The sequence below is a fragment of the Oncorhynchus keta genome, chromosome 13 (assembly GCF_023373465.1).
Source record: "Oncorhynchus keta strain PuntledgeMale-10-30-2019 chromosome 13, Oket_V2, whole genome shotgun sequence".
NCBI classification, from domain to species: Eukaryota; Metazoa; Chordata; class Actinopteri; order Salmoniformes; family Salmonidae; genus Oncorhynchus; species Oncorhynchus keta.
This window is the reverse complement of record NC_068433.1, coordinates 49,348,749-49,374,352: the sequence shown is the minus strand read 5'-3', so window position 1 is coordinate 49,374,352 and position 25,604 is coordinate 49,348,749. Positions and strand designations below refer to the sequence as shown.

Sequence of the window (25,604 nt, the reverse complement as noted above, 5' to 3'; positions counted from 1 at the left end):
ACCACCCCAACAGATTCACAGATGACGCAATTTCAAGTTCACTTCACACTGCCCTCTCCCACCTGAAGAAAAGAAGAAATAACTATGTGAGAATACTGCTCATAGACTAGAGCTCAGCGTTCAACACCATAGTCCCCTCCAACCACATCACCAAGTTAGGGACCCTAGGACTGAACCCCTCCTTCTGCAACTGGATCCAAGACCTCCTGACGGGACGGCCCCAGGAGACGAGGGTAGGCAACAACACCTCCGCCATGCTGACCCTAAACACTGTGCTCTCAGGGGTGTGTGCTTAGTTCCCTCCTGTGCTCCCTGTTTACCCACGACTGCGTGGCCACACACGACTCCAACACCATCAAGTTTGCTGACGACACAACTGTGGTAGGCCTGATCACAGACGGCGATGAGTCTGCCTACAGGGAGGAGGCCAGTGACTTAGCAGTGTGGTGCCAGAACGACAACCTCTCCCTCAACGTCAGTAAGCCCAAGGAGCTGATCGTGGACTATAGGAGAAAGAGGGGAGAGGACGCCCCCATCCACATCGAAGTGGCTGGTGTGGAACAGGTTAAGTGCTTCAAGTTCCTTGGCTTCCACATCACTAAGGACATGGTCCACACACACCCGCACAGTCGTGAAGAGGGCACGGCATCACCTCTTCCCCCTCAGGTAGCTGAAAAGATTTGGCATGGGTCCTCGGATCCTCTACAGCTGCACCATCGAGAGCATCTTGACTGGCTGCATCACCGCTTGGTATGGCAAATGTACTGCCCTTGACCGCAAAGCACTACAGAGGGTGGTGCAGACTGCCTAGTGCATCACTAGTCCTTGCCATCCAGGACCTCTACATCAGGTGGTGTCAGAGGAAGGCCTGAAAAATTCAGAGACAGGCTCCGAGACAGCTTCTACCTCCAAGCCATAAGACTGCTAAATGTCCAGACTGCTAAATAGTAAATGAATGGTACCCCAAACTATCTGCACTCTCTATCTTGCACTGACACTATGCACATTCACACAGGCCTGGGCAACTCCAGTCCTCGGGGACCTGATTGGTGTTACACTATTCCCCCATCCCTAGCAAACACACCTGATTTAAAGTAATTGCATTTTTAACTGAAGATCATGATTAGTTGATTATTGGAGTCAGGTGTGTTAGCTGGGGATAGGGCAAAACTGTGACACCAATCAGGCCCCTGAGGCCTGGAGTTGCCCAGGCCTGCCAGACTAGACTCTATATGTGACTCACCACCTGGATTCGGTCTTATGTAGCAAAATTTGAAATGGTGTTTTTTTACATTTGATAAAAGTAGAGACTCAGAGCTACAAAATGGTATATCATATACTGCATTTTTTAGGAACTCCGGGAAAGTAATTCTGCTTTGAAAGTTGATACACTTGTAAACTCACTTTTGATAAAATGGCCTTTGAATGTTTTGGTATGCAGTGAAGAGCTCTTCTTTGTCTACACACCTTCTTAAGCTTTAACCCCACCCATCTCGTTTCGCTCTTGGAGCGTTCAGAGTGCACACTTGACTGATGATTTGTTTACCTCTGGATAACATGAAAACAGCCTAACCAGCTCCGCTGGCAATAATTTCATTACGCTTTTTTGCCGACGTTTACTGACACCCGCCATATTCAACAGGTGTTGTACACTTTAGACATGTAGCTAGCTAGGTAAACAATTACCCTAGCTAGGTAAACAACATGTAAGATCACACACGTCACGTAACGTTAGCTAAAAAGCCAGCCAGCTAACGTTAGCTAGTTAAACAACAATGAACACAGTGCCAAATCATGTCGTGACTACCCTTCATGAATCGGCTGGGAGCTAACCAACCAGGTTCAATGTTAGCTAGCTAACATTAGGCTCTAACTAGCAAAGCAAACGACTCTGGGATACGAATAATAACGTCAGCTAGGGAGACAGCCAGCTAACATTAGCTAGCTAGCTAACAGTACAGTTTAGCTTGAAATTAAACCACTTTCTGTCAAAATTAGAAACATGTCATATCTGAAAATGTAGCTAGGTAACACTAGACTATCTTACCCTTATACATTATCATGCATGATGGAGACGTCTCCCTGTCACGGATGCCATGCGACGGTTGTCCTTAGTTTGAAGATATAATACGGAGACAGGTGTTTTCTCCATCTCTTTAGCTACCATACTCTAATTCCACTGATTTCTAAACTTGATCCTCCAGAAAGTGGAGAGCAACACTTATGCAGTTTCACTACACAATAAAAAAATGTAAAGCTGCGTTTGACAGGATAACTAACACAGACTGACCAGCTCAAATAGACAGAAGCCTTCTATATGGCAGACCAATCCGAACTCCTCTCTCGACATGTCCAGCTCACTCATTATCTCAGCCAATCATTGCTCGTTGGAAGGTTGCTGACTTTTTCTATGGCTTAACCAACAAAGCTTGTAATTTAATAATTGTATTCATATTTACAGATGGCATACAAGTTTGTTAAGGCACATGCATGTTCCAGAAGGCATTTCTGCAAAAACAACCTGCATTATTTATTTAATTTTTTAAAACATTAAAATGGCTCTCCTGTGAATTTGTGACTTGCGACATACGCCTAGTTTCCTGAAACTGGTCACATATACACACCATATACACACTCACTCACACACTACATTGACACTCCAACACAAAACTCCCACACATTCACATATACTTCACACGCACACATAACACACACACACAGATTGACCCAACACAAACACACATACATACACATTACACGCATGCACATTCATACACTTTTACACTCATAATTTGCTGCTGCTACTCTGTTCTTTATTTTACTCTTATTATTATCTATCCTGATGCCTAGACACTTTACCCTGCGTCAAATTCCTCGTACCTCTGAACATTGATCTGGTACTGGTACTCCCTGTATATAGCTTCATTCTTGTGTATTTTATTTTACTCCTCTTGTGTTGCTATTTTTAGTTTTCAACTCTGCGTTGTTGGGAAGGGCTCATAATCATTCATTTCACTGTAAATTCTACACAAGTTGTATTTGGGCGTATGTGACAAATAAAATTTGATTTGATATAGGCTACATAGCTAGGTAACGTTAGCTAGCAAGCTAGGTTGCGAAACAATATAATTTCTTAACTCTCATATAAACGTGATGGCTGTAGCTGAATTCTGACGTTTAGCTTAACCATAGCTTAGGTTTACACTAGCTAGCGTATTAGAGTTATCTTAGAACAAACCAGGCTTAATTTGATCAATATCATTGAAGTCATTATATGAGGTAAAACGTTGATAATTCAGAGTTGCTTCCTAGCCTGGACCTCGTTGGCTCAGTGCAGTCGAGCAAAAACAAAACAACAACTGAGATTTGAGCCTACGGTGACAATTTCAGAATGTATTTTAGGTAAAAACTCAATAAAACAAGTCTTAGAAATAAGGTAAATGTCTGTACATTTCAGCTGTTTCAAAAACATTGCTATGCTATTACAATTTGTACTGTAAGAGTGTTGGCTCAACGAGACGATTGTGTTTACACTGCCCTGCTTAGAGGGGGGAAACTTTTGGGGGAGTGTTGTGCCCTACCTCTGGAGGTAGCAGTCGAGAAGTGACAAGTTCACAAGTTTACATTGCAGTATATAGATGACAAGGGTATTTATTGTGAAAAGTCTTATAAGTCTGAAGACCCTCTTATAAGGAAACGTTTTGTCATGAGTTCAAAAGAATGAAGGAAGGATCATTAAATAGCATTAGAGCAAGATAAATAGACAGAATAGAAGAGAAAAGAAGCAGAGGAAAATACCAAGAAGAAAGGAGGAGAACAAATGAGGCAGAGGAAAGAGGAAGGAAACGGAACGCTGTTCTTCCACCTGACCCACATCCCTCATGGGAGACCCAGATTCCGCTGTGTCACCACTGAAGGCCATTGTACCCGGTCCCTGTATTTATGAGCAGGGGAGGCAAGGGATCAAGGAGGGGACCTGTCAGACCTCAAGGATGAATGGCCTTTGGATGGGAAGGGGGGGGGCGGGGAGCTGCCCAGCTGCCTGACACACTGTTAACAGTTCATTTGATGGAACATTTACGCCTCAAAGCAGGGATATAAATTCAACACTAGCTGCCTCCCTATGATGTCTGTGGACCTGTTGGCTGTTTCAGACCAGAGCCGTGTTGTGGGAGCTGGGAAAAAAGAAAAAAACAGGGTAGAGTTTGACATTTTCTGAACAGGTAGAAGGACACGGGTATTCTGTTTACAGAATATCATAAAGCATCATTGAGAAGAGGTACTGATTTTCCATCTCTAGACTGGGTTAAATGGGTTAATAGAGGGAATGGAGACCAATACAATTGTTTGTGTGTGTGTGTGTGTGTGTGTGTGTGTGTGTGTGTGTGTGTGTGTGTGTGTGTGTGTGTGTGTGTGTGTGTGTGTGTGTGTGTGTGTGTGTGTGTGTGTGTGTGTGTGTGTGTGTGTGTGTGTGTGAGTTATGAGACTGTTTAAATGTCGGCAGTGATGTTATCCCAAAGGATGGCTATAGGCCAGTATGCTATAGGCTAACGCTGCTCACAGCTTCTCCAATGATAGAGCCACTCAGTCCATGTGACGACACACGCAAGGGTTTGACATCCTTGTGAATGTCTCAAGAATATCTTACTCTCACCTGCATGTCTCAAGAATGTCTTACTCTCCCCTGAATGTCTCAAGAATGTCTTACTCTCCCCTGAATGTCTCAAGAATGTCTTACTCTCACCTGCATGTCTCAAGAATGTCTTACTCTCCCCTGAATGTCTCAAGAATGTCTTACTCTCCCTGAATGTCTCAAGAATGTCTTACTCTCCCCTGAATGTCTCAAGAATGTCTTACTCTCCCCTGAATGTCTCAAGAATGTCTTACTCTCACCTGAATGTCTCAGGAATGTCTGTCACCTACTGGAAGAGCACTGTGAAGCAAACAACTTAATTGTCTGTGTTTGGAATATTTTCACAGTGTGAGATAAGTGGGACAAGACTTTATAGCAATAGCGGTGTCTCTGAGAATAACCTTAGAGACAGCTGGGAGCTGTAAGAGCAGCATTTATTTAATTTCTCACTCCGACCAGCCTTGTACCCAGCAGAAGGCCAAAGCTGATTGTATCCCCTTTTCCCCGAACAACCAAATGAACACAACAAGAACTCCCGGCCCAAAATCTAGTTAGTCAGATTTGAAAGAAAACTTTATTGTCCATTAGGTTAATGGAAAATTGTCTTTGGCAATCTTGGAATTAAAAGGATAAAAACCGACATAAAAAATATTCCTTTGTGAATTGTTCTCCTGTGAAAGAAGAATAGTCCTACATCTCCCTTGATATCTGTGAGCTTTTCTAGGTTGTACCTCTACTTTACAGATGGTTGTGTGGATGATACATGTTAGAACATCTTGTCTATGTTTGTTGGAGGCATCCAGGGAGATTTTCTTCTTGTGTGCCGAGTTCATGGAAAGAAAGAAATATTTTACAATACTGTAATCTGCCTGGGTGTGGTATATCATTTCCCCCTAATCTAACCCAGGGATGGGCAAATCCAGTCCTCGGGGGGCCTGATTGGTGTCACAGTTTCGCCCCAGCTAACACACCTGACTACAAAAATCAACTAATCATGGTTTTCAGTTTAGAATGCAATTTGTTTAATGAGCTGTGTTTTCTAGGGATGGGGTAAAAGTGTGAAACCTCTCTGGACCCCAAGGACTGGAGTTGCCCATCCCTGATCTATCCTAACCCCTTACTACCAGTGTGTGTGAGGACAGGACTACCAGAGTGTGTGTGAGAACAGGACTACCAGAGTGTGTGTGAGGACAGGACTACCAGAGTGTGTGTGTGGACAGGACTACCAGTGCGTGTGTGGACAGGACTACCAGTGCGTGTGTGGACAGGACTACCAGTGCGTGTGTGGACAGGACTACCAGTGCGTGTGTGGACAGGACTACCAGTGCGTGTGTGGACAGGACTACCAGTGCGTGTGTGGACAGGACTACCAGTGCGTGTGTGGACAGGACTACCAGTGCGTGTGTGGACAGGACTACCAGTGCGTGTGTGGACAGGACTACCAGTGCGTGTGTGGACAGGACTACCAGTGCGTGTGTGGACAGGACTACCAGTGAGTGTGTGGACAGGACTACCAGTGCGTGTGTGGACAGGACTACCAGTGCGTGTGTGGACAGGACTACCAGTGAGTGTGTGGACAGGACTACCAGTGCGTGTGTGGACAGGACTACCAGTGCGTGTGTGGACAGGACTACCAGTGCGTGTGTGGACAGGACTACCAGTGCGTGTGTGGACAGGACTACCAGTGCGTGTGTGGACAGGACTACCAGTGCGTGTGTGGACAGGACTACCAGTGCATGTGTGTATTTTCATGGGATCACATCATTTTGGTCTGTGTGGCTTTCAAAATGTCATGCGATTGAGTGGATGTGTCCATTACTAAAATACGTGAACATATAGGCTTGTATTTTACTCTATGTATGATATATTATTACTGTCATATTCAATATTTTAACATGATTAAACCCTAAACGTTATACCCACACGTTAGGCAGGTTGTCTTTAAAATGGACACAGATATCCTGGATCTTATTGGCTAATGAGCAAGGAAGCTGTGGTAGCTGTCACTCACCATATAGGAGCTTTGGACTGATGCCAAGGTGCCATGATATCCTGTGCCTGGCCTGTCTGACTCAGACCAGGGTGATGCAGTACAGTGAGCAGAGGCCAGGTCTGGGTCTGGACCAAAGGCAAATAGACACCATGTACCCAGCCTCTGTCACTCACTGTCAGGGGTAGTGTAATTACAGAATCCTTTAGATCACAGGTAACACACATTCAATCGACCAGTGCATGAGTTCCATAGAGGACACCTGAATCTGACAGTGGGCTTGTGGAAACAGCAAAGTGAGAGTCTATGGGCCAAGCACCATACTGGAAATGTGACGTCATAAAATAACAACCGTCTCCATTGCCCAGGTTTACTGTGTATCTATAGAGTGGAGGGAGAACTAGAAAGGAAATTACTAAATTAAATTCATTATTACATTAAATTAATCACATATAGGCTTATAAAAGAAAGAGCTTAAAGATTTTTGCACAGCTAATGCAATTAAATCAAACTATTTTGGCAATTAAACGCCCACACATGCAAGGCAACAAAAAACAAAGCAGGAAAAGCTCCTGACAGAATGTTTGTGTGGGGTAAATAATATAATGCCATCTCCAACGAGAGCCCTTGACTGTCACTTATTGGTGAAAGGCTTTTGTGGTGGATTGCTTTGTGTTTTGACCACAAAGTGATGTTTGTTTACACTATTATGACCTAGATAGCAGGAAGTAGAGGCTGCGGTTACATGTAAGGATGATGCATCATTGAGAAAGGCCCAAGACATGGATGCTTCAGCAACAGTGGAGGGTTGTGTCTGGTTTACTGACACTCTTGTGTCTCCTGGGAATAGTGAATGACCAGCAGTGGATTGTCAGTGAATGTCATACTAACCTGTTGGCGGTCCACTGAATTTCCACCATCTTGAAATTGATGTGGGTCCTGGGCTGAAAACCAATTATTGTGCTTCTTAGTTTGCTTGTTAGCGTTCTCATGTACCTTCTATTCCCTGTTCATCCATCTTTTTTTTCTTTAAGGTGTAATTTGTTGAAACGTTAATCACTGCTTTAATCTAATGACCAGTATATTTCTCCATCATCCACCCCTTCAGGCCAAAGAGCACCGTATTGCAACACAGAGAAAGGAATAACTCATTTCCTCTTTTGGCCAAACCAGTAGGCCTGCAAAACGAAGGAAAGCAGCATTGTAAATGCCAGCCCTCATTCACAAGGCTGTACCCTACTCATCCTTCCCAGTAAACGTTGTGCCTCATGAAAACAGTAATCCTCGTTCATCATCAATGTCATCCATCTTAATCTCTAAACAGAGCTCTGTGTTTGACCCATTAGCCAACGATAGACAGGCAGACTGACAGTCTGTGGCTGTGGAATAGTTGGGCTCCTAAGTAGGGCACGGCTTCACGGGTTCCAGGGAGTGCACAATGCCAGGTTGTTGGATGAGATAGGGCTGTTGGCAGCCGGTGCCCGCTGCTCCCTGAAACCCAGGTGGTTGGCACAGATGTGTTTACTGTTGTGGGTGGTGCTCTTTGGTTGAGCAGCCTCCAAGGCCCGGGTTCTCAGGTGAGAGTGGCTGTTTTTACTGTTGTGGGTGGTGCTCTTTGGTTGAGCAGCCTCCAAGGCCCGGGTTCTCAGGGGAGAGTGGCTGTTTTTACTGTTGTGGGTGGTGCTCTTTGGTTGAGCAGCCTCCAAGGCCCGGGTTCTCAGGGGAGAGTGGCTGTTTTTACTGTTGTGGGTGGTGCTCTTTGGTTGAGCAGCCTCCAAGGCCCGGGTTCTCAGGGGAGAGTGGCTGTTTTTACTGTTGTGGGTGGTGCTCTTTGGTTGAGCAGCCTCCAAGGCCCGGGTTCTCAGGGGAGAGTGGCTGTTTTTACTGTTGTGGGTGGTGCTCTTTGGTTGAGCAGCCTCCAAGGCCCGGGTTCTCAGGGCAGAGTGGCTGTTTTGTGAAAAAGGCTGCTGACTTCTCTTTTGTGATGTTGGGCACTGCCCGTTCTTAGTACTGACCGACCAATGGTAGATTGATGTGCTTAAAGGCTGTAAGGCCCTCGGTGGCAGAGTACCGCTGAGGAACGCCGTGACTCCAACAGCTGTCTTCCTTAAAACAGGCACAGACCTCCTGGTGAGAGGAGCTGCCAAGGAAAAGCACAGAAAAGCACTCGTTCAAAGGAAACGGCAGTAGCTGGATGCCTAATGAGAAAATACTGCAGTGGAGGAGGATTTGTGTTGTAACTTTGGTAGCAGAAAAGTCTCTCAACATCATTATGGAACTGTCTTTAAATGACTTTCTGAGGCTACATGGTTCTTTGTCAAGAAGACTCTGCACTTATCAGCAAACAAGTAGTTGACTTATTCTTTAGGGTTACAAAGCAGGGAATGTGATGATATTGTCATTTAGTGACAGAGCAGTTTGGATCAAGTTAATACAGATTGACATCTCCAGAGCCTCTAAGAGTCCTCTAAGTCTCGATCATACACATTATCGACCAGATAAATGGTTTGGGGATTTATCCTGAGCCAGGATCAACCTCACCTTCCCTCGCTCCAAGCTGCATGTCTGTGATTGACAGCTCCCCTCTGCCCCCAGCCCCATGTGTTAAGACTGGGACTCTACTGCAGCAGGTGTCAGTGTCCATCCCCTTGGTGAAGGACATACCATAGCTGATGTTTAGTGAAGGCAGGAGAGCCAGTCTCTCCCTATAGACCCAAACTACTGTAAGCAGTCACAGAGAGTATAGTGGTCTACAGATCATAGATAACCATAGTTCCATACTGTGTGAGTGTTAGTGAGGCTATTCCTATCAGCTCCTTCACTCTCCCACTCCAATCTACTTCTTGATGGGGAGAAGAGGAGCGAGCGGCTGCAGGCTGTGACCTGGATGGAATGCCCTGGCTGGACCACTGGTGTGTGTGTGTATATCCATGTGAGGAGCTAATCCATAGTGACCTCCAGCTCCTCCCCCCTGGTCCTTTAGTCTCCCAAGAATCTCTGCGATATACTGGAGCATAGAGCCGGAATGACATGATATCAATGGAGGGACCTTGACCGTGACCCCCTTTTGTAGGGGCGTTTAAAGAGTCACACTGTGGGAGAGAGAGGTTAGGGTCAGAGATGTGTGTTTGAGGGAGGGAGGTAGGTTTTTCTCTATTTTCTCTGTTATCTTAGTTGTTTCTTTGGGGGATGTAGTTCCAGTCCTTCAGCTAACACTGTTGGGAACCTGTGGCCCAGAGACCAGGAGAGAAGATGGAGAAGGATACAGAGAACCCGCACATGGCTTTTCTAGCTTGAACACTTATTGTGGCTGGCCCCACTAAGCACTGACCAATCTTTGTGCCAGTATTTGATGGGCATCGTTTATAACAGTGATAGGACACCAGTTTTGCAGGCTGGTTAACTTAGGCCAGGGTTGTCATCCGCTTTGGAGAGACGTGTGATATGTTGAATGGAATCACATTGAATAGTTGAAAGTAACTCCTCTAACTTTTCTAACGCTGGCTGTATTTGAAAGTACATTTGATGTGAGGTTGGACAAATCAGATGTCAATGTAGCCTACATAAACCCAAAGGACACCATCATTTCAACGTGAAGCTAGGTATACTGTCATTGGTCACCATAGCAGCACCCACCCGTAGCACACGCTCCAGCAGGTATATGTCACTGGTCACCCCCAAAGCCAATACTTTCTTTGGCCACCACCTTCCAGTTCTCTGCTGCCAATGTCTGGAACGAACTGCAAAAATCTCTGAAGCTGGGGACTCTTACCTCCCTCACTAGCTTTAAGCACCAGCTGTCAGAGCAGCTCACAGATCACTGCACCTGTACATAGCTCATCTGTAAATAGCCCATCCAATCTACCTCATCCCCATATAGTATTTATTTATTTATCTTGCTCCTTTGCACCCCAGTATCTCTACTTGCACATTCATCTTCTGCACACCCTACCATTCCAGTGTTTAATTGCTATATTGTAATTACTTCACCACCATGGCCTATTTATTGCCTTACCTCTCTTATCCTACCTCATTTGCAGATGCTGTATATAGATTTTTCTACTGTATTATTGATTGTATGTTTGTTTATTCCATGTGTAACTGTGTTGCTATGCTTGGCATAAGAATGTGAGATGATACTCCTCAAACACACCATGAGGGTGCTGCTCTAACAGACCAAGCCACCCGTGTACACACACACCCCACCCTAGCCTGCAGCAGTCACGGATCGTGCTGCGATGTTGTTCACCTCACATCTCATGCTGGTTAAGGTGTTAAGATACAGTAGGAGTGCGGGCATTGAGAGCAATAGTAATGGTGTCTTTTTGTAGGCACTAACGGACACTAATTCCACCATGGCTCGATGGCCAAAGCCTGTGGGGAAATTAATGGAGGTTTTGTAGGGGTTTTGGATAAACTCCCAAAATAAGTTCTGTGGTAAACACAGGCTTAAGAGATCTTATACATTTTTTTCTAGGAGATCATCATCATCAGCTAATGTCACTTTTTGTGAATTCTGAAGAATTTATGGAATAAAAACAGTCCCAAAGCACATGAAGTTTTCATAATTCATAAAGGTCATGTTGACTGACTGATGTTATCTCATAGAACAAAATGTGTGGCTCACTTGGTAGAGCAGGGCACTTGCAGCGCCAGGGTTGTAGGTTGGATTCCCGTGGGGGATCAGTATGAAAATGTATGCAGTGACTACTGTAAGTCCCTCTGGATAAGAGCATCTGCTAAAATGACTGAATCTCCTAAACCTATTTCAACCCCAGACCTTGTTTTCTGCGTTTATCCCAAAACCCCATTCTATCCCTTTTCATTTCCTCCATAGGAATGGCTGAACAAGCTAGAGGTAGAAAATGCTAAGTCATTTCAGTTTTTTTGTGACTACAAGCTGGCGAGCTCTATTGCTGACCTCGATATGTAGTTGGCTCTCTGGATGACTGCCCTGAGAAGGAAGGGGTTAATGATGCTCTTTGTACTGGCTTGGAAACTATCTTATAACCAAAGCTGGCTGACACTCTTCTGAATGGGGTAATAATGATGCATTACCTTTACTACAGCTATAGGCTGTGATTGATTGCCTTATGAATATTCATGATCGCTGATAGACATGGCAGCTCTGCTTCTAGCTCCTAAGCAACTTTGCAGTATTTTGTTTTTTTGGTGTTATTTCTTACATTATTAGCCCAAAACATTTTTTTTTGCATTCATATTTATTTATTTATTAATTCCATTATTTTACTTTTTGATTTGTGTTTTCTTATATACTACTGCACTGTTGGTGCTAGGAACACAAGCATTTCTAGAAAAAGACAGGTGCAAGGGGAAAAACGCTGATAGGCTTGACGAACAAAACAAACTGGTAACAGACAAACATAGAACACAGGTATAAATACACTGGGGATAATGGAGAAGATGGGTGACATCTGGAGGGGGTTGGAGACGAGCACAAAGACAGGTAAAACAGATCAGGGTGTGACACTTTCACTACATCCGCAATAACATCACAGACACGCTTGTGCATGTCTGTGACCTTCCTGTCCTCCCCACTTACCATGACAAAGTTACTCCCAGCACCCAGTGAGTCCCAGCTTTACTTCTCTCTACAGGTCTGTCACCTAATACTAAGCATTAATACATACACAATACATAGTGTAGGTTATGTCAAGAGTAATGAGTGTTTGCTCATGTAAAGAGATTCTGAGTCTGAACAGAGTGTAGTGTGGTTCTAATTTTCTCTCAGCCTCAGCTAATTGTCTCCTATCGTTTCTTCTCTCTCTCTCTCTCTCTCTCTCTCTCTCTATCTCTCTCTCTCTCTCTCTCTCTCATTCTCTCTCCATCCACCCCTTTATCTATCTCTCTAGGAGCTGCCTTGTGAAGGCTGGGACTGGGACGAGCTACACAGATGGGAAAGACAGAAGAAGAGGCAGGGGCAGACGCCAGCATGGCATCTATCGCTGACTACTACGCAGGCAAGAATGTGCTGATCACTGGCGCCACGGGCTTCATGGGCAAGGTGCTGGTGGAGAAACTGCTGCGGTCCTGTCCAGAGGTCCGAACCCTCTACATCCTGGTCAGACCCAAGGCTGGACAGTCCATGCAGGAACGGGTCAGCGACATGATGAAGTGCAAGGTGAGGGGCACTACTAGGCTGTAGTACACTAGGCTGTAGTACACTATACCAGGGGGTGAATCTAGTCTAAAGAAGTTCCTTCTCATGATGTCATCCTATTGATCTGCACAGATCTGAAGTGAAGGAAAACTGTATAATGAATCTGTTTCCTGTTGGCTTTGTGCCACATGCAGGTTGATTGGCTTCAGTGTTTTGTTTTCATGCAGCTTTGTGTTTATTGAAACATTGCTTGATGTTGTGAGAGAAATGTCCCAATGAATAGTATATAAAATGGTTGTATGGCTGTTGCCAGTGAAGTTCCAATGGACTAAGCTCATCCAAACCATACGAGCCTACTCACCTACAGAGAGATAAAGGGGCAAGAGAGAAAGGAAGAGAAAGAAAGAGGGAAGGAGAGAGGGATGGGAAAAGACTGTTGGGCTTAATGAGCTCTGATAGATTGAGACTGGGAGAGTATTGACGTGTTCACAAATGCACACTGAAGCATCGGGCCTCTGTTTTACTATCTGCTGCTACTGCTCTAACTGAAAACACACACACACAGATAATTAACTGCAAACAATGGAGGCACCAGTTAATTGTGTCTTAATTAACTCTCTGTCTACAATGGAGGCACCAGTTAATGGTTGAGAGAGAGAGAGAGAGAGAGAGAGAGAGAGAGAGAGAGAGAGAGAGAGAGAGAGAGAGAGAGAGAGAGAGAGATAGAGAGACCTGCTGCTGAATTCAGAGAGAGAGAGAGAGAGAGAGAGAGAGAGAGAGAGAGAGAGAGAGAGAGAGAGAGAGAGCCCAGAGAGAGAGAGAGAGAGAGAGCCAGAGAGAGAGCCAGAGAGAGAGCCAGAGAGCCAGAGAGAGCCAGAGAGAGCCAGAGAGAGAGAGAGAGAGAGAGAGAGAGAGAGAGAGAGAGAGAGAGAGAGAGAGAGAGAGAGAGAGAGAGAGAGAGAGAGAGATGTGTCTACCTGCTGCTGAATTCAAACGCCAAGAATGTGTCTTCACACACCAGAGATAGGATAACAACTTGGTGTTCATCAAACACAGTAGTCTGTTTGTGCAGTTGACAACACCAGCCGGCCAAACAAGACAGTGAGGGAGGAGAGGATAAAGAAACAGACTGGCTGCCATATCTAGCCTAATCAAACCAGACCATGCAAAGGAATGTGCTTAACTACGTCTGTATAAAGTATTTCCCTCCGATTGTTATTCATGTCACTGTTGCAGTCTGCATCGTCTCTCGTGACAGTCATAACAACAGAGTTCACTTGAGATTCTGGGTGCCGTGTTTACGGTCTGTTTTATCCGTCTTAGAGGTTTTTCTTTACAAACGAGGATTCTATAGGATGAATGCTCTCGGCCCGTTCCAGCCGCCTTTCATGCTGTATGGCCTTATGGACATCGAATGTCACTCAGAACACTTGTTGCTAGGTAACAGCCAAACCGAGCGTCTCTGTGGGCTTCGTTAAGGCAGAGGTGCTGTGACCTGGAAAAGGACATCCAGATAGACATCTGATTGATTTGACTCTCTCCTGATATGCCTTGACCATTAAAGAACAGGCCTATAAATTAGCTGTTGTCTGGTTAGTTGAGTTCTGTGAATTGCAGGGCATTGGATGTAATGTAACGTGTGATAGATATGCATAAGGGGTAAGGGTGCCTTATAGTTGAGGCTTTTTTGCATGCCTTCTCCCACTAATAGGCTGCTATTCTCTTATATTCTAGACATAGAATAACCTTATTTAGAGCTGAAACAGAGCTTTAGCCCAGCGTGTTCTTGTCAGAGTGCAGATCTGTGTGGGAGAGGTGGGGATGCTGGAATGCTAGAGGGGCAAGAATGGGAATCTGCTGGAATTCTGCTGACTGGGCTTGGGTCTGAGTGGGTGATGACCTGGCCAATATGTTCTGTATTGAGAATTGGTCAGTGGAAGAGGAGTGGTTTTTAGTTTGGTGGGATGTGGTTGGTGGAACCTAAATGGCTCCATGTAAACCATGGAGGGATTGTGTGTGTGTGTGTGTGTGTGTGTGTGTGTGTGTGTGTGTGTGTGTGTGTGTGTGTGTGTGTGTGTGTGTGTGTGTGTGTGTGTGTGTGTGTGTGTGTGTGTGTTTGTTTGTGTGTTTGTGTACCTTATCATCTGGATCTCACCAAAGGAGGGCCAGAACTGAACAACTGCCCTGGTGTACTGCATCCCAGAACTGTCCCCCACTGCCCACCTTCTGTTCTCCTGTTTAACACCATACCTCCGCTATTACCACACCTCTCTTATCAAACGGTCTAGTGGATGTGGAAATGTAACCGATTGTTGGTTCTCCATATTTGTTCAAACTTGTACTCAGTTATCAGAGGGGAGGAGGAGGGCATGGAGGGTGTTGAACCAGGCCTCTACTGAACAACTGTTGTGTTGTTCTTGTTTTGGTAAAGAACAGTCATCTCTCTCTTTGTCCTCCTCGTCTTACTCTGAATGAAGGGTACATTGTGTGACTGACGGAGCAGCAGGGAAGCAAGGGTGTGGTGATATACTGTGTCTTCTGCCCTTGAGTAAGGCAGTTACGCCACACAAGAACTGTTCTTGTGCGCTGATGACGTGGATTAAATCAGCCCCCCGTACCTCTCTGATTCAGAGGGGTTGGGTTAAATGCAGAAGACACATTTCGGTTGAATGCATTCAGTTGTGCAACTGACTAGGTATCCACGTCCCCATTCCTGTGTGTGTGTGTGTGTGTGAGAGAGTGAGAGAGAAATTACATTTTGCCTTTCATTTTGTCTCCCTGACCGACCCTGATCACGGTGTCACACACACGTTTAGGGCAGGGTGGCTATCACACTCCACCTATAGCTGTATAGCATATCCCTGTCTCTGACTCTCTTTGTCTTTCTCTCTCTTTATCTCTGTCTTTCTCTTTCTGCCTCTCTCTTTATCTCTGTCTTTCTGTCTCTCTCTGTCGCTCTCTTCTCTCTCTCGCTCTCTCTCTCTGCTCTCTCTCTCTCTCGCTCTCTCTCTCTCGCGCTCTCTCTCGCTCTCTCTTTATCTCTGTCTCTCTCTGTCTTTCTCTCTCTTTATCTCTGTCTTTCTCTTTCTGCCTCTCTCTTTATCTCTGTCTTTCTGTCTCTCTCTGTCGCTCTCTTTCTGACTCTCTCTGTCGCTCTCTTTCTGTCTCTCTCTTTCTCTCACTCTCTCAATTCAATTCAAATCAAGGGGCTTTATTGGCATTTTATTTATTTATTTTTATTTTATTTCACCTTTATTTAACCAGGTAGGCTAGTTGAGAACAAGTTCTCATTTGCAACTGCGACCTGGCCAAGATAAAGCATAGCAGTGTGAACAGACAACACAGAGTTACACATGGAGTAAACAATTAGCAAGTCAATAACACAGTAGAAAAAAATGGGCAGTCTATATACAATGTGTGCAAAAGGCATGAGGAGGTAGGCGAATAATACAATTTTGCAGATTAACACTGGAGTGATAAATGATCAGATGGGCATGTACAGGTAGAGATATTGGTGTGCAAAAGAGCAGAAAAGTAAATAAATAAAAACAGTATAAAAACAGTATGGGAATGAGGTAGGTGAAAAGGGTGAGCTATTTACCAATAGACTATGTACAGCTGCAGCGATCGGTTAGCTGCTCGGATAGCTGATGTTTGAAGTTGGTGAGGGAGATAAAAGTCTCCAACTTCAGCGATTTTGCAATTCGTTCCAGTCACAGGCAGCAGAGTACTGGAACGAAAGGCGGCCAAATGAGGTGTTGGCTTTAGGGATGATCAGTGAGATACACCTGCTGGGCGCGTGCTACGGATGGGTGTTGCCATCGTGACCAGTGAACTGAGATAAGGCGGAGCTTTACCTAGCATGGACTTGTAGATGACCTGGAGCCAGTGGGTCTGGCGACGAATATGTAGTGAGGGCCAGCCGACTAGAGCATACAAGTCGCAGTGGTGGGTGGTATAAGGTGCTTTAGTGACAAAACGGATGGCACTGTGATAGACTGCATCCAGTTTGCTGAGTAGAGTGTTGGAAGCCATTTGTAGATGACATCGCCGAAGTCGAGGATCGGTAGGATAGTCAGTTTTACTAGGGTAAGCTTGGCAGCGTGGGTGAAGGAGGCTTTGTTGCGGAATAGAAAGCCGACTCTGGATTTGATTTTTGATTGGAGATGTTTGATGTGAGTCTGGAAGGAGAGTTTGCAGTCTAGCCAGACACCTAGGTACTTATAGATGTCCACATATTCAAGGTTGGAACCATCCAGGGTGGTGATGCTAGTCGGGCATGCGGGTGCAGGCAGCGATCGGTTGAAAAGCATGCATTTGGCATGGGAAACATGTGTTAACATTGGAAAATAGATAAGCATAAATACAGGTTGTATTTACAATGGTGTTTGTTCTTCACTGGCTGCCCTTGTCTCGTGGCAACAGGTCACAAATCTTGCTGCTGTGATGGCACACTGTTCACCCAGTAGATATGGGAGTTTATCAAAATTGGATTTCTCTCTCTCTCTCTCTATATATATATATATATATATATATGACCACAGCCAGTTGGATGTATATTTCTTAGGAAAAGCCTGTTGTTGTAGTGTGGGCTATGTGCTTTTCCTGTTTTAATCTCTGTCTGTTGGGACATGCCTGGAGCTACGTTCCGTCTAATTGTTTTTGGCACTGAGCAAATTTCAGTTCTGCTGAGAGCAAACTTGAATGTTGTGAACATTCTGTGCAACTTCCAGCACGTATTTACTGTGAACACTGAGGCTGTACCCACTTTAAATAGGCTACTAGCCAAGTAGGCTACTGTGGCAATTTGATCATAATGCAGGCCTACCAGAGTGGCCTACCTTCAAAAACAATGGAGAAAAAGCATCCCATAATTTTTTTACCCCCTTTTTCTCCCCAATTTCATGGTATCCAATTATTAGTAGTTACTGTCTTGTCTCATCGCTACAACTCCCGTACGGCTCGGGAGAGACGAAGGTCAAGAGCCATGCTTCCTCCGAAACACAACCCAACCAAGCCGCACTGCTTCTTAACACAGCGTGCATCCAACCAGGAAGCCAGCCGCACCAATGTGTCGGAGGAAACACTGTACACCTAGCGGCCTGGTCAGCGTGCACTGTGCCCGGCCCGCCACAGGAGTTGCTAGTGCACGATAAGACAAGGATATCCCTACCGGCCAAACCCTCCCTAATCCGGAACACGCTGGGCCAATTGTGCGTCGCACCATGTACTTCCCGGGCGCGGCCGGCTGCGTCAGAGTCTGGGCTCAAACCCAGAGTCTCTGGTGGCACAGCTAGCACTGCGATGCAGTGCCTTAGACCACTGCGCCACCCGGGAGGCCGTCCAATAACTTTTTAACATGGATATAGCTGTTCTATCATTCACCCTACAGTAGCAGCCAATGTGTGGTGTTCAGTGTAGGCCTACATTCCATTAAACGTTTGATAAAAACGTGCAGGTGTTGATATTAAACTGGTCTCCCGAGTGGCGCAATGGTCTAAGACACTGCAACTCAGTACAAGAGGTGTCACTCCAGTACCTGGTTTGAATCCAGGCTGCATCATATCCGGCTGTGATTGGGAGTCCAATAGGGTGGGGAACAGTTGGCCCAGTGATCTGAATTAAATAAGAATTTGTTCTTAACTGACTTGCCGAGTTTAAAAAAAAAAAATGTTTTAACTGTTTATCCACTTGTCCTTCAGACAAGTTGACTGAAAATGTTGGTGTTGTTTGATGCAAGAAACCTTTTTACAAAATAAAATGCATTCTTTTTCCCATCCATTATTACAGAGAATCAGACAAATGATGCTACCCTCTGCCTATTGGCTACTTGGCTTATTCAAGCCTGTCTCAAAATACAACATTGATGTTGCAGTGACCATCACGAGTCATGAAGGAAGTCAAATTCCATGTGATCGTTTAGTCACAGTAATAAGGATCTCCAAGCTCTGATGCTGCTGATGGTCATTAGTAGCCTACCAAACTCGCTAACTGCCTGGTACTCAGCACTCTATTGTCCCTCTAATCACTCTGACATCAATGCAAATGTATTTACAAAACGAATCAAACACTTCATAAGAGCCCATGAGCTCATGTAGTGCAACATTTATATAGGCTATGCAATTGTATGAGAAAACAGAGTGATGGCTTCTATTATAAAGGGGAGGCACCATTCAGCTTTTTATAGGCTAGGCCTACTTGATTTATTTCTCAACATTCCTAATATTAAGCAAATATTAAGCACATTACTTATCTTTACAACAGGAGTATAGCCTACCTCACTGGCATGAAAATGAACCACAGGAAAAGCGTCCTCCATTCGCTATTTAAGTGCAGTGATGGCATGTATTTTTCCCCTACCACTGTTTGCATGATAATGGTCCATTCTAAATCAAAACAAATTTCACACATATATTATTTAGTATACAGTTGAAGTCGGAAGTTTACATACACATTAGCCAAATACATTTAAACTCAGTTTTTCCACAATTCCTGACATTTAATCCTAGTAAAAATTCCCTGTCTTAGGTCAGTTAGGATCACCACTTTATTTTAAGAATGTGAAATGTCAAAATAGTAGTACAGAGAATTATTTATTTCAAATAGTATTTCTTTCATCACATTCCCAGTGGGTCAGAAAATTACAAACACTCAATTAGTATTTGGTAGCATTGCCTTTAAATGGTTTGTGCTTCTACACTTGCAGGTGCTTCTACACCTGCATTGCTTGCTGTTTGGGATTTTAGGCCAGGTTTCTGTACAGCACTTTGAGATATCAGCTTATGTACCAAGGGCTATATAAATACATTTGATTTGATTTAACTTGGGTCAAATGTTTCGGGTAGACTTCCACAAGCTTCCCATAATAAATTGGTTGAATTTTGGCCAATTCCTTCTGACAGAGCTGGTGTAAGTGAGTCAGGTTTGAAGGCTTCCTTGCTCACACACATTTTTTCAGTTCTGCCCACAAATGTTCTATAGGGTTGAGGTCAGGGCTTTGTGATGACCACTCCAATACCTTGACTTTGTTGTCCTTAAGCCATTTTGCCACAACTTTGGAAGTATACTTGGGGTCATTGTCCATTTGGAAGACCCATTTGCATCCAAGCTTTATCTTCCTGACTGATGTCTTGAGATGTTGCTTCAATATATCCACATAATTTTCCTCCCTCATGATGCCATCGATTTTGTGAAGTGCACCAGTCCCTCCTGCAGCAAAGCACCCCCACAGCACAATGCTGCCACCCCCGTGCTTCACGGTTGGGATGGTGTTCTTCGGCTTGCAAGCATCCCCCTTTTTCCTCCAAACATAACGATGGTCATTATGGCCAAACAGTTTTAATTTTGTTTCATCAGACCAGAGGACATTTCTCCAAAAAGTACCATCTTTGTCCCCATCTGCTGTTGCAAACAGTAGACTGGCTTTTTTTATGGTGGTTTTGGGGCAGTGGCTTCTTTGCTGAGCGGCCTTTCAGGTTATGTTGATAAAGGACTCGTTTTACTGTGGATATAGACACTTTTGTACCTGTTTCCTCCAGCATCTTCACAGGGTCCTTTGCTGTTGTTCTGGGATTGATTTGCACTTCTCGCACCAAAGCACGTTCATCTCTAGGAGACAGAACACGTCTATTTCCTGAGCGGTATTATGGCTGCGTGGTCCCATGGTGTTTATACTTGCGAACTATTGTTTGTACAAATGAACGTGGTACCTTCAGGCATTTGGAAATTGCTCCCAAGGATGAACCAGACTTGTGGAGGTCTACAATGTTTTATCTGAGGTCTTGGCTGATTTATTTTGATTTGCCCATGATGTTAAGCAAAGCACTGAGTTTGAAGGTAGGCCTTGAAATACATCCACAGGTACACCTCCAATTGACTCAAATTATGTCAATTAGCCTATCAGAAGCTTCTAAAGCCATGACATAATTTTCTGGAATTTTCCAAGCTGTTTAAAGGCAGAGTCAATTTAGTATATGTAAACTTCTGCCCCACTGGAATTGTGATACAGTGAATTATAAGTGAAAGAATCTGTCTGTAAACAATTGTTGAAAAAACTACTTGTATCATGCACAAAGTAGATGTCCTAACCGACTTGCCAAAATTATAGTTTGTTAACAAGAAATTTGTGGAGTGGTTAAAAAACAAGTTTTAATGACTCCCTGACCTTTAGAGATCCTTTTAATTCTCTATTTGGTTAGGTCAGGGTGTGACTAGGGTGGGCAATCTATGTTTTCTATTTCTTTGTTGGCCTGGTATGGTTCCCAATCAGAGGCAGCTGTCTATCATTGTCTCTGATTGGGGATCATATTTAGGCAGCCTTTTCCCACCTGTTGTTTGTGGGATCTTGTTGTTGTGTAGCTGCCTGTGAGCAGCCCAGGACGTCACGTTTAGTTTTCTTCTGTATTGTTTTTGGTGAGTTTCATAATTATTAAACATGTGGAACTCTAAGTACGCTGCTGGGTCTGATGGGTGCAATATTAGCCTGTCACTTGTGAATTATATATTATCATTTGTATATGATGCCCAGCATAAGAAACAATGCCTTTTTGAAATTACTTTTTCGAATCATAGTCACACACCCCATGTAGCCTAACCCATAGGCCAATATGTTTTAATAAGGATTGTATCACAATTAAAGTGGCCAAATAACTTCTTAAAATGAAGCACATTAATCTGCTTTACAACGGGTGTGGAGTTGAACTGGCATACATCATGTGTGCAGCGTGTGAGTTTCAACTTTGGGGAAGATCATTTTCACCATAAAATGTACCTTGATAGTAAAAGCATTACCTGCATATCATATTTGTGGTAACTTTTGATAATTCTGTTTTCCCATTAGCGTTTGTAGCCTACTGCCGTGTGCGTATTGCTGTGCTTATAATGTGACGAAATAGCCTAATAGTTTATCAACAGTTTAAGCTAAACGTTCTGATCGGTTGCGTCAGCCTAATTGCGTAAAAAAAAAAAATGTTGATGCTAGTGGTGGTGTTAATTTGGGATCTATCGCATCTGTCCCAGACTGTTTGGAATATTTATTTCTCACACAGAATAGAATAGGTCAACTTTTGTACTATGGGGAGAGTAGATTGACATAGGCTAGTGCTCTTGCTGTTCGTTAGGCCTACTCATCTTAAATGTGGACAGTTCCAATGTCTTCAATATGCACCTCGGAATTGGATAAGGATGCACACTGTTGCAATTGTATTCAATTGTATTCTTCATTCTATAAAATAATGCCACGAAATTCGAAGCAAATCTTGTCAGCTAAATTAACTAGTGTAGCCCACAGCCATATGGCATACCACATCAGTATCTAACATAAGGACAACTCAGAGTATGGTATTCTGTTATTCTGAAATAGACTACATTTTCTTCATATCATGTTTCTTTAGACCTGTCTAAAGTAAATAATGGATTTATTGTGAAGGTGTAGGTTATATTACATTTATTAGACTTTTTCAAATGTCGATGTTCCACAGGTCTGCATCCGTGTCTTGTAGGCTGTGTGTGGAAGCCAGGAGATGCTAAATGTGTTTGTTCATGAACGGTCAATTACTGTGAGACCGACAGTTATTTTCTTGACATTTCACTGGCTGACAAAATTCTGTGTCCGCCACAGCCCTGCTTGGAGATCGACCAGTCGATTGCGATTGTTGAGTGCTTCTCTCTGTGGGCTATATTTGTTTCTGGGGGAGCTGCGTGACTGTGAACGCTCGCAGCTTAGAGGGAACATTGGCCTGGAGTTTAGTCTCTACGGAGGGAGGGCAGGGCCAGATCAGAATGACAGCCAGGACAGACTACCTAGCCAGTCATCTAAAGGTTATTGTACTACCACATCCATACCCCATTAGGACCAGGAGTTTTCCTGGTCAGGTTCTGTGGTCAGGGAAAACTAGACATGGAGGAAAACTGGCCAATGATGACTTAATAATCCCTCGGCTCCTTTAAGGTGCACCAGCCATTTACACATTTGAATTATTTCTATGATATGACGAACAACTGAGTTGTAAAAATATAAGCAAGGCATGTTGGCCAGGCAATGTAAAATCCACAAAGTTTACAAGCTTGGCATTCAGCCTATATTTTTTTGCATTTTGGGTGCCCCTGGGATGGATGGGCCGGCTGGTGTGGACCAAGTACCTCAGGGGAGCATCCAGGGTAACATTTATTGGCTGGCTGTGTTTACACGGCTAGTCTACGCACTGCAGACCTGCTCTAGTATGAGAGTTTCAAGAGTCACCCACAGTGAAGGAGGGAAGGCCCTCAACTCCCGAGCCCATTAAGGGTACTGCGGATAAATATGTGTGTGTGTGCTCGTATGCGTGTGCTCGTGGATATGCATGGGTCCCCCACGAATACATTGCATTATCGATTTCCTCTTTTTTTGCGACTCATATTCAGGCCTGATTGCTTTCTTCCCTAACAGGGAGCTTGGTGTTTCCACTTGTTCCTGCCCTACTTATAACCTTGTAACTGTCTCCCTGCATTGATAAAGGCCAGCTCTCACTGTGGGTAATCACCTTTAACACAGGCAGGGCATAACTGTAAAACGGGTCCATGGCTAGCACTGCTGCTCCCATCTGGCCTGGTGTTATTGAACTAGGTCCAATGACTGCATCCTATAGTATGGTGTGTTTACTGCGTGGAATTACATTTCAATACATAAAAGTATATTACAAGGCTCTGTAAAGCTGTTTAAATGGTGGATATAACAGTTCAGAGAACACTCGCCCACACAGGGTTATACCATTACACACAGGACCCGCCCAGAGACCCGCCCAGAGACCGGAGTTTGACAGAGAGGCCTAGGCTGCCAGCTTGGCACGGTGCCAGTCATTTCATGCAGCTACACATCTGGGGCTGGTTGGCATGTGGCACGAGGGGCAGCGAGGCTAGCGGCAGGCACTCCACACACCCACGACTCCCTTGAGAGAGAGAGAAAGAAAGAGATTTGCGTCTAATTAGGCCACAAATGAACAAATTAGTACATTGAACAGTGCCAGGAGACCCATCAGGGTCGGGAAGACATGCATTTAGCACATGCTCAGTGGTGGCCCTAATGGGGACCACAGCAACCCACACTGGTGTCCCCATAGGGATAAAGAGTCTGCCAAACACCTTGCCCTTTCCACATCTAGATAGTTGTTTGTGTATTAGACAAGGCATTTCGCTGATCCAATGTGATGGTCTTTCTACATGATTGATGACCTTTTTGTGTGACCGCATGTTGAGGTCAAAAAGTAGCGATGCTAGAACGGTGCCTTGGTGCACACCAAATCACAACGTCTCCAACTCTAACAGACGCCCTACATGAATGACCTGGAGGAGGCAGTAGACAGAGCCCTGAGGTCATCTCTTCAGACCTGCACAGCCATTGGTCACCTACTGCTCTCCAGTCTTGGACTTGTGGTTGACGGATGGAGCTTAAACAGCGAGAGGAAAAGAGAAACTGTCGCTGTGAAATATGAAAGTATGGAATGCTTGGGGGTCAGCGTTGACTTGTTCATGTGTAATGACTTAGCCCTTGGTATGCGTGTGTGTCTGTGTGTGCAGGTGTGTGTGTGTGTGTGTGTGCGCGCGGGTGTTTGCATGCCTACGTGCATGCTATTGATCTAGCCTGGGATGAGAGAGCTCCATTTTCATTTCCTCTAAAGGAGTCAGAGGTTCTGAGAAGCTCCAGGTTTTGATGTCAGGATAAGAGCCTGTTCTCTATAACACAGAGGATATCGTGTTCATCAAGATTACCCAGCCTCACCGTGTTCCTCCCTTTGATAAACTGTGAATGGAAACTGATTGAAACACACATCGTCACCAGACTGAATCAAACCACCAGAAGGTTTCCTTTAAGGAATAAGTGACTCAGGTGAAGGAGGATGGTTTGGATGCCAGTAGAATGCTGATTCTGTTACATGGAAACATTCCATTTGTGTGGAAGCACCTCTGGTATTTTTTTGTTGAAGTGTGTGTGTTTTTCTTGCCATGATGCAGTGTGTGTCTCGGTGCTCGTTGGAGCGTGGGGGTGCTGTCAGCTTGGTTTCCTCTGTAATCGATGGATTGACGACAATAGCGCTCCGACCCGAGTTCCGGGATTCTGCTCGGCCGAACACTCCTCTGGACCAGGGCCGGCCGCCGGGGGCCACAAGTAACGCTCCTCAGAGGGGCCACAGCCCTCTGTCATCTTCCCTAACCCCTAGGGGTTACAACAGTACGACCACTGAGGAGAAGTAGCAGTTAACGTGAGCATTACGTTTGCTTGATCATAAAAGCATGGAGTTAGGCCTGTCCCTGTCGGTGGTTTCCAGTGACCACATGGATTTGTATCACTCATTACAAAGTAGTCCTGAGTTCCATTTAGTTTGTTCTAGAGGGATAATGGAATTTGCCATGGCTCGCCATGAGGTCACTGTCTCAGAAGTGGAATGTCATGCCATCGGTATGCCGACTGCCGAGCGCATATTCTAATATTGCAGTTTGTCACCGTAAAGTAAACTGTACTGTCCTGTTGGTATTGATCCTCTCGTATTGAGTTGAGCACAGCGTTAGATAGCCTCCAGCTGGGACTGGATGATCAGCAATGCTCTGTCTTCCGCCTCTGTTTGCTTTTGTGACCTATGCCCTGGTCTGCACCGCTGAAGAATCCCCCGGGTCTTTGAGGAGCCGTGGTATGTACGGGAACTGGATGACGTCCAAGAGAGCTGGCGCTCTCTCCCAGGGGAATCGTTCCTGGAAGTCCACTCCAATGTTTCCCCTCAAGAGTCAACCACAGAGAATATGAAGACTAAACAGAGATAATAAACTGAGACACATAGAAATGGCTTAAAGCCATGATATGTCTTTAAACAGCTCCATTCCCTATATTA

At 44.7% G+C, this 25,604-nt stretch overlaps 1 protein-coding gene and 1 long non-coding RNA gene across 4 annotated transcripts in view; one reads left to right on the top strand and one right to left on the bottom strand.

Annotated features, from left to right (window-relative positions):
- Positions 1-25,604, top strand: part of si:dkey-97m3.1 (fatty acyl-CoA reductase 1) — a 64,758-nt gene that overhangs the window by 6,518 nt on the left and 32,636 nt on the right. For all 3 annotated transcript variants that reach the window (XM_052460517.1, XM_052460515.1, XM_052460516.1), the window contains one exon: positions 12,497-12,765. In XM_052460517.1, the coding sequence (XP_052316477.1) occupies positions 12,538-12,765 (228 nt within the window). In that variant the 5' untranslated portion in view covers positions 12,497-12,537. The remainder of the gene's footprint in view (positions 1-12,496; positions 12,766-25,604) is intronic.
- LOC127906838 (uncharacterized) lies at positions 4,344-5,618 on the bottom strand. Its single transcript, XR_008062970.1, has 2 exons — positions 4,745-5,618; positions 4,344-4,714 (listed from the first exon to the last, which is right to left on the bottom strand). It is a non-coding gene; the product is annotated as an uncharacterized LOC127906838 (long non-coding RNA).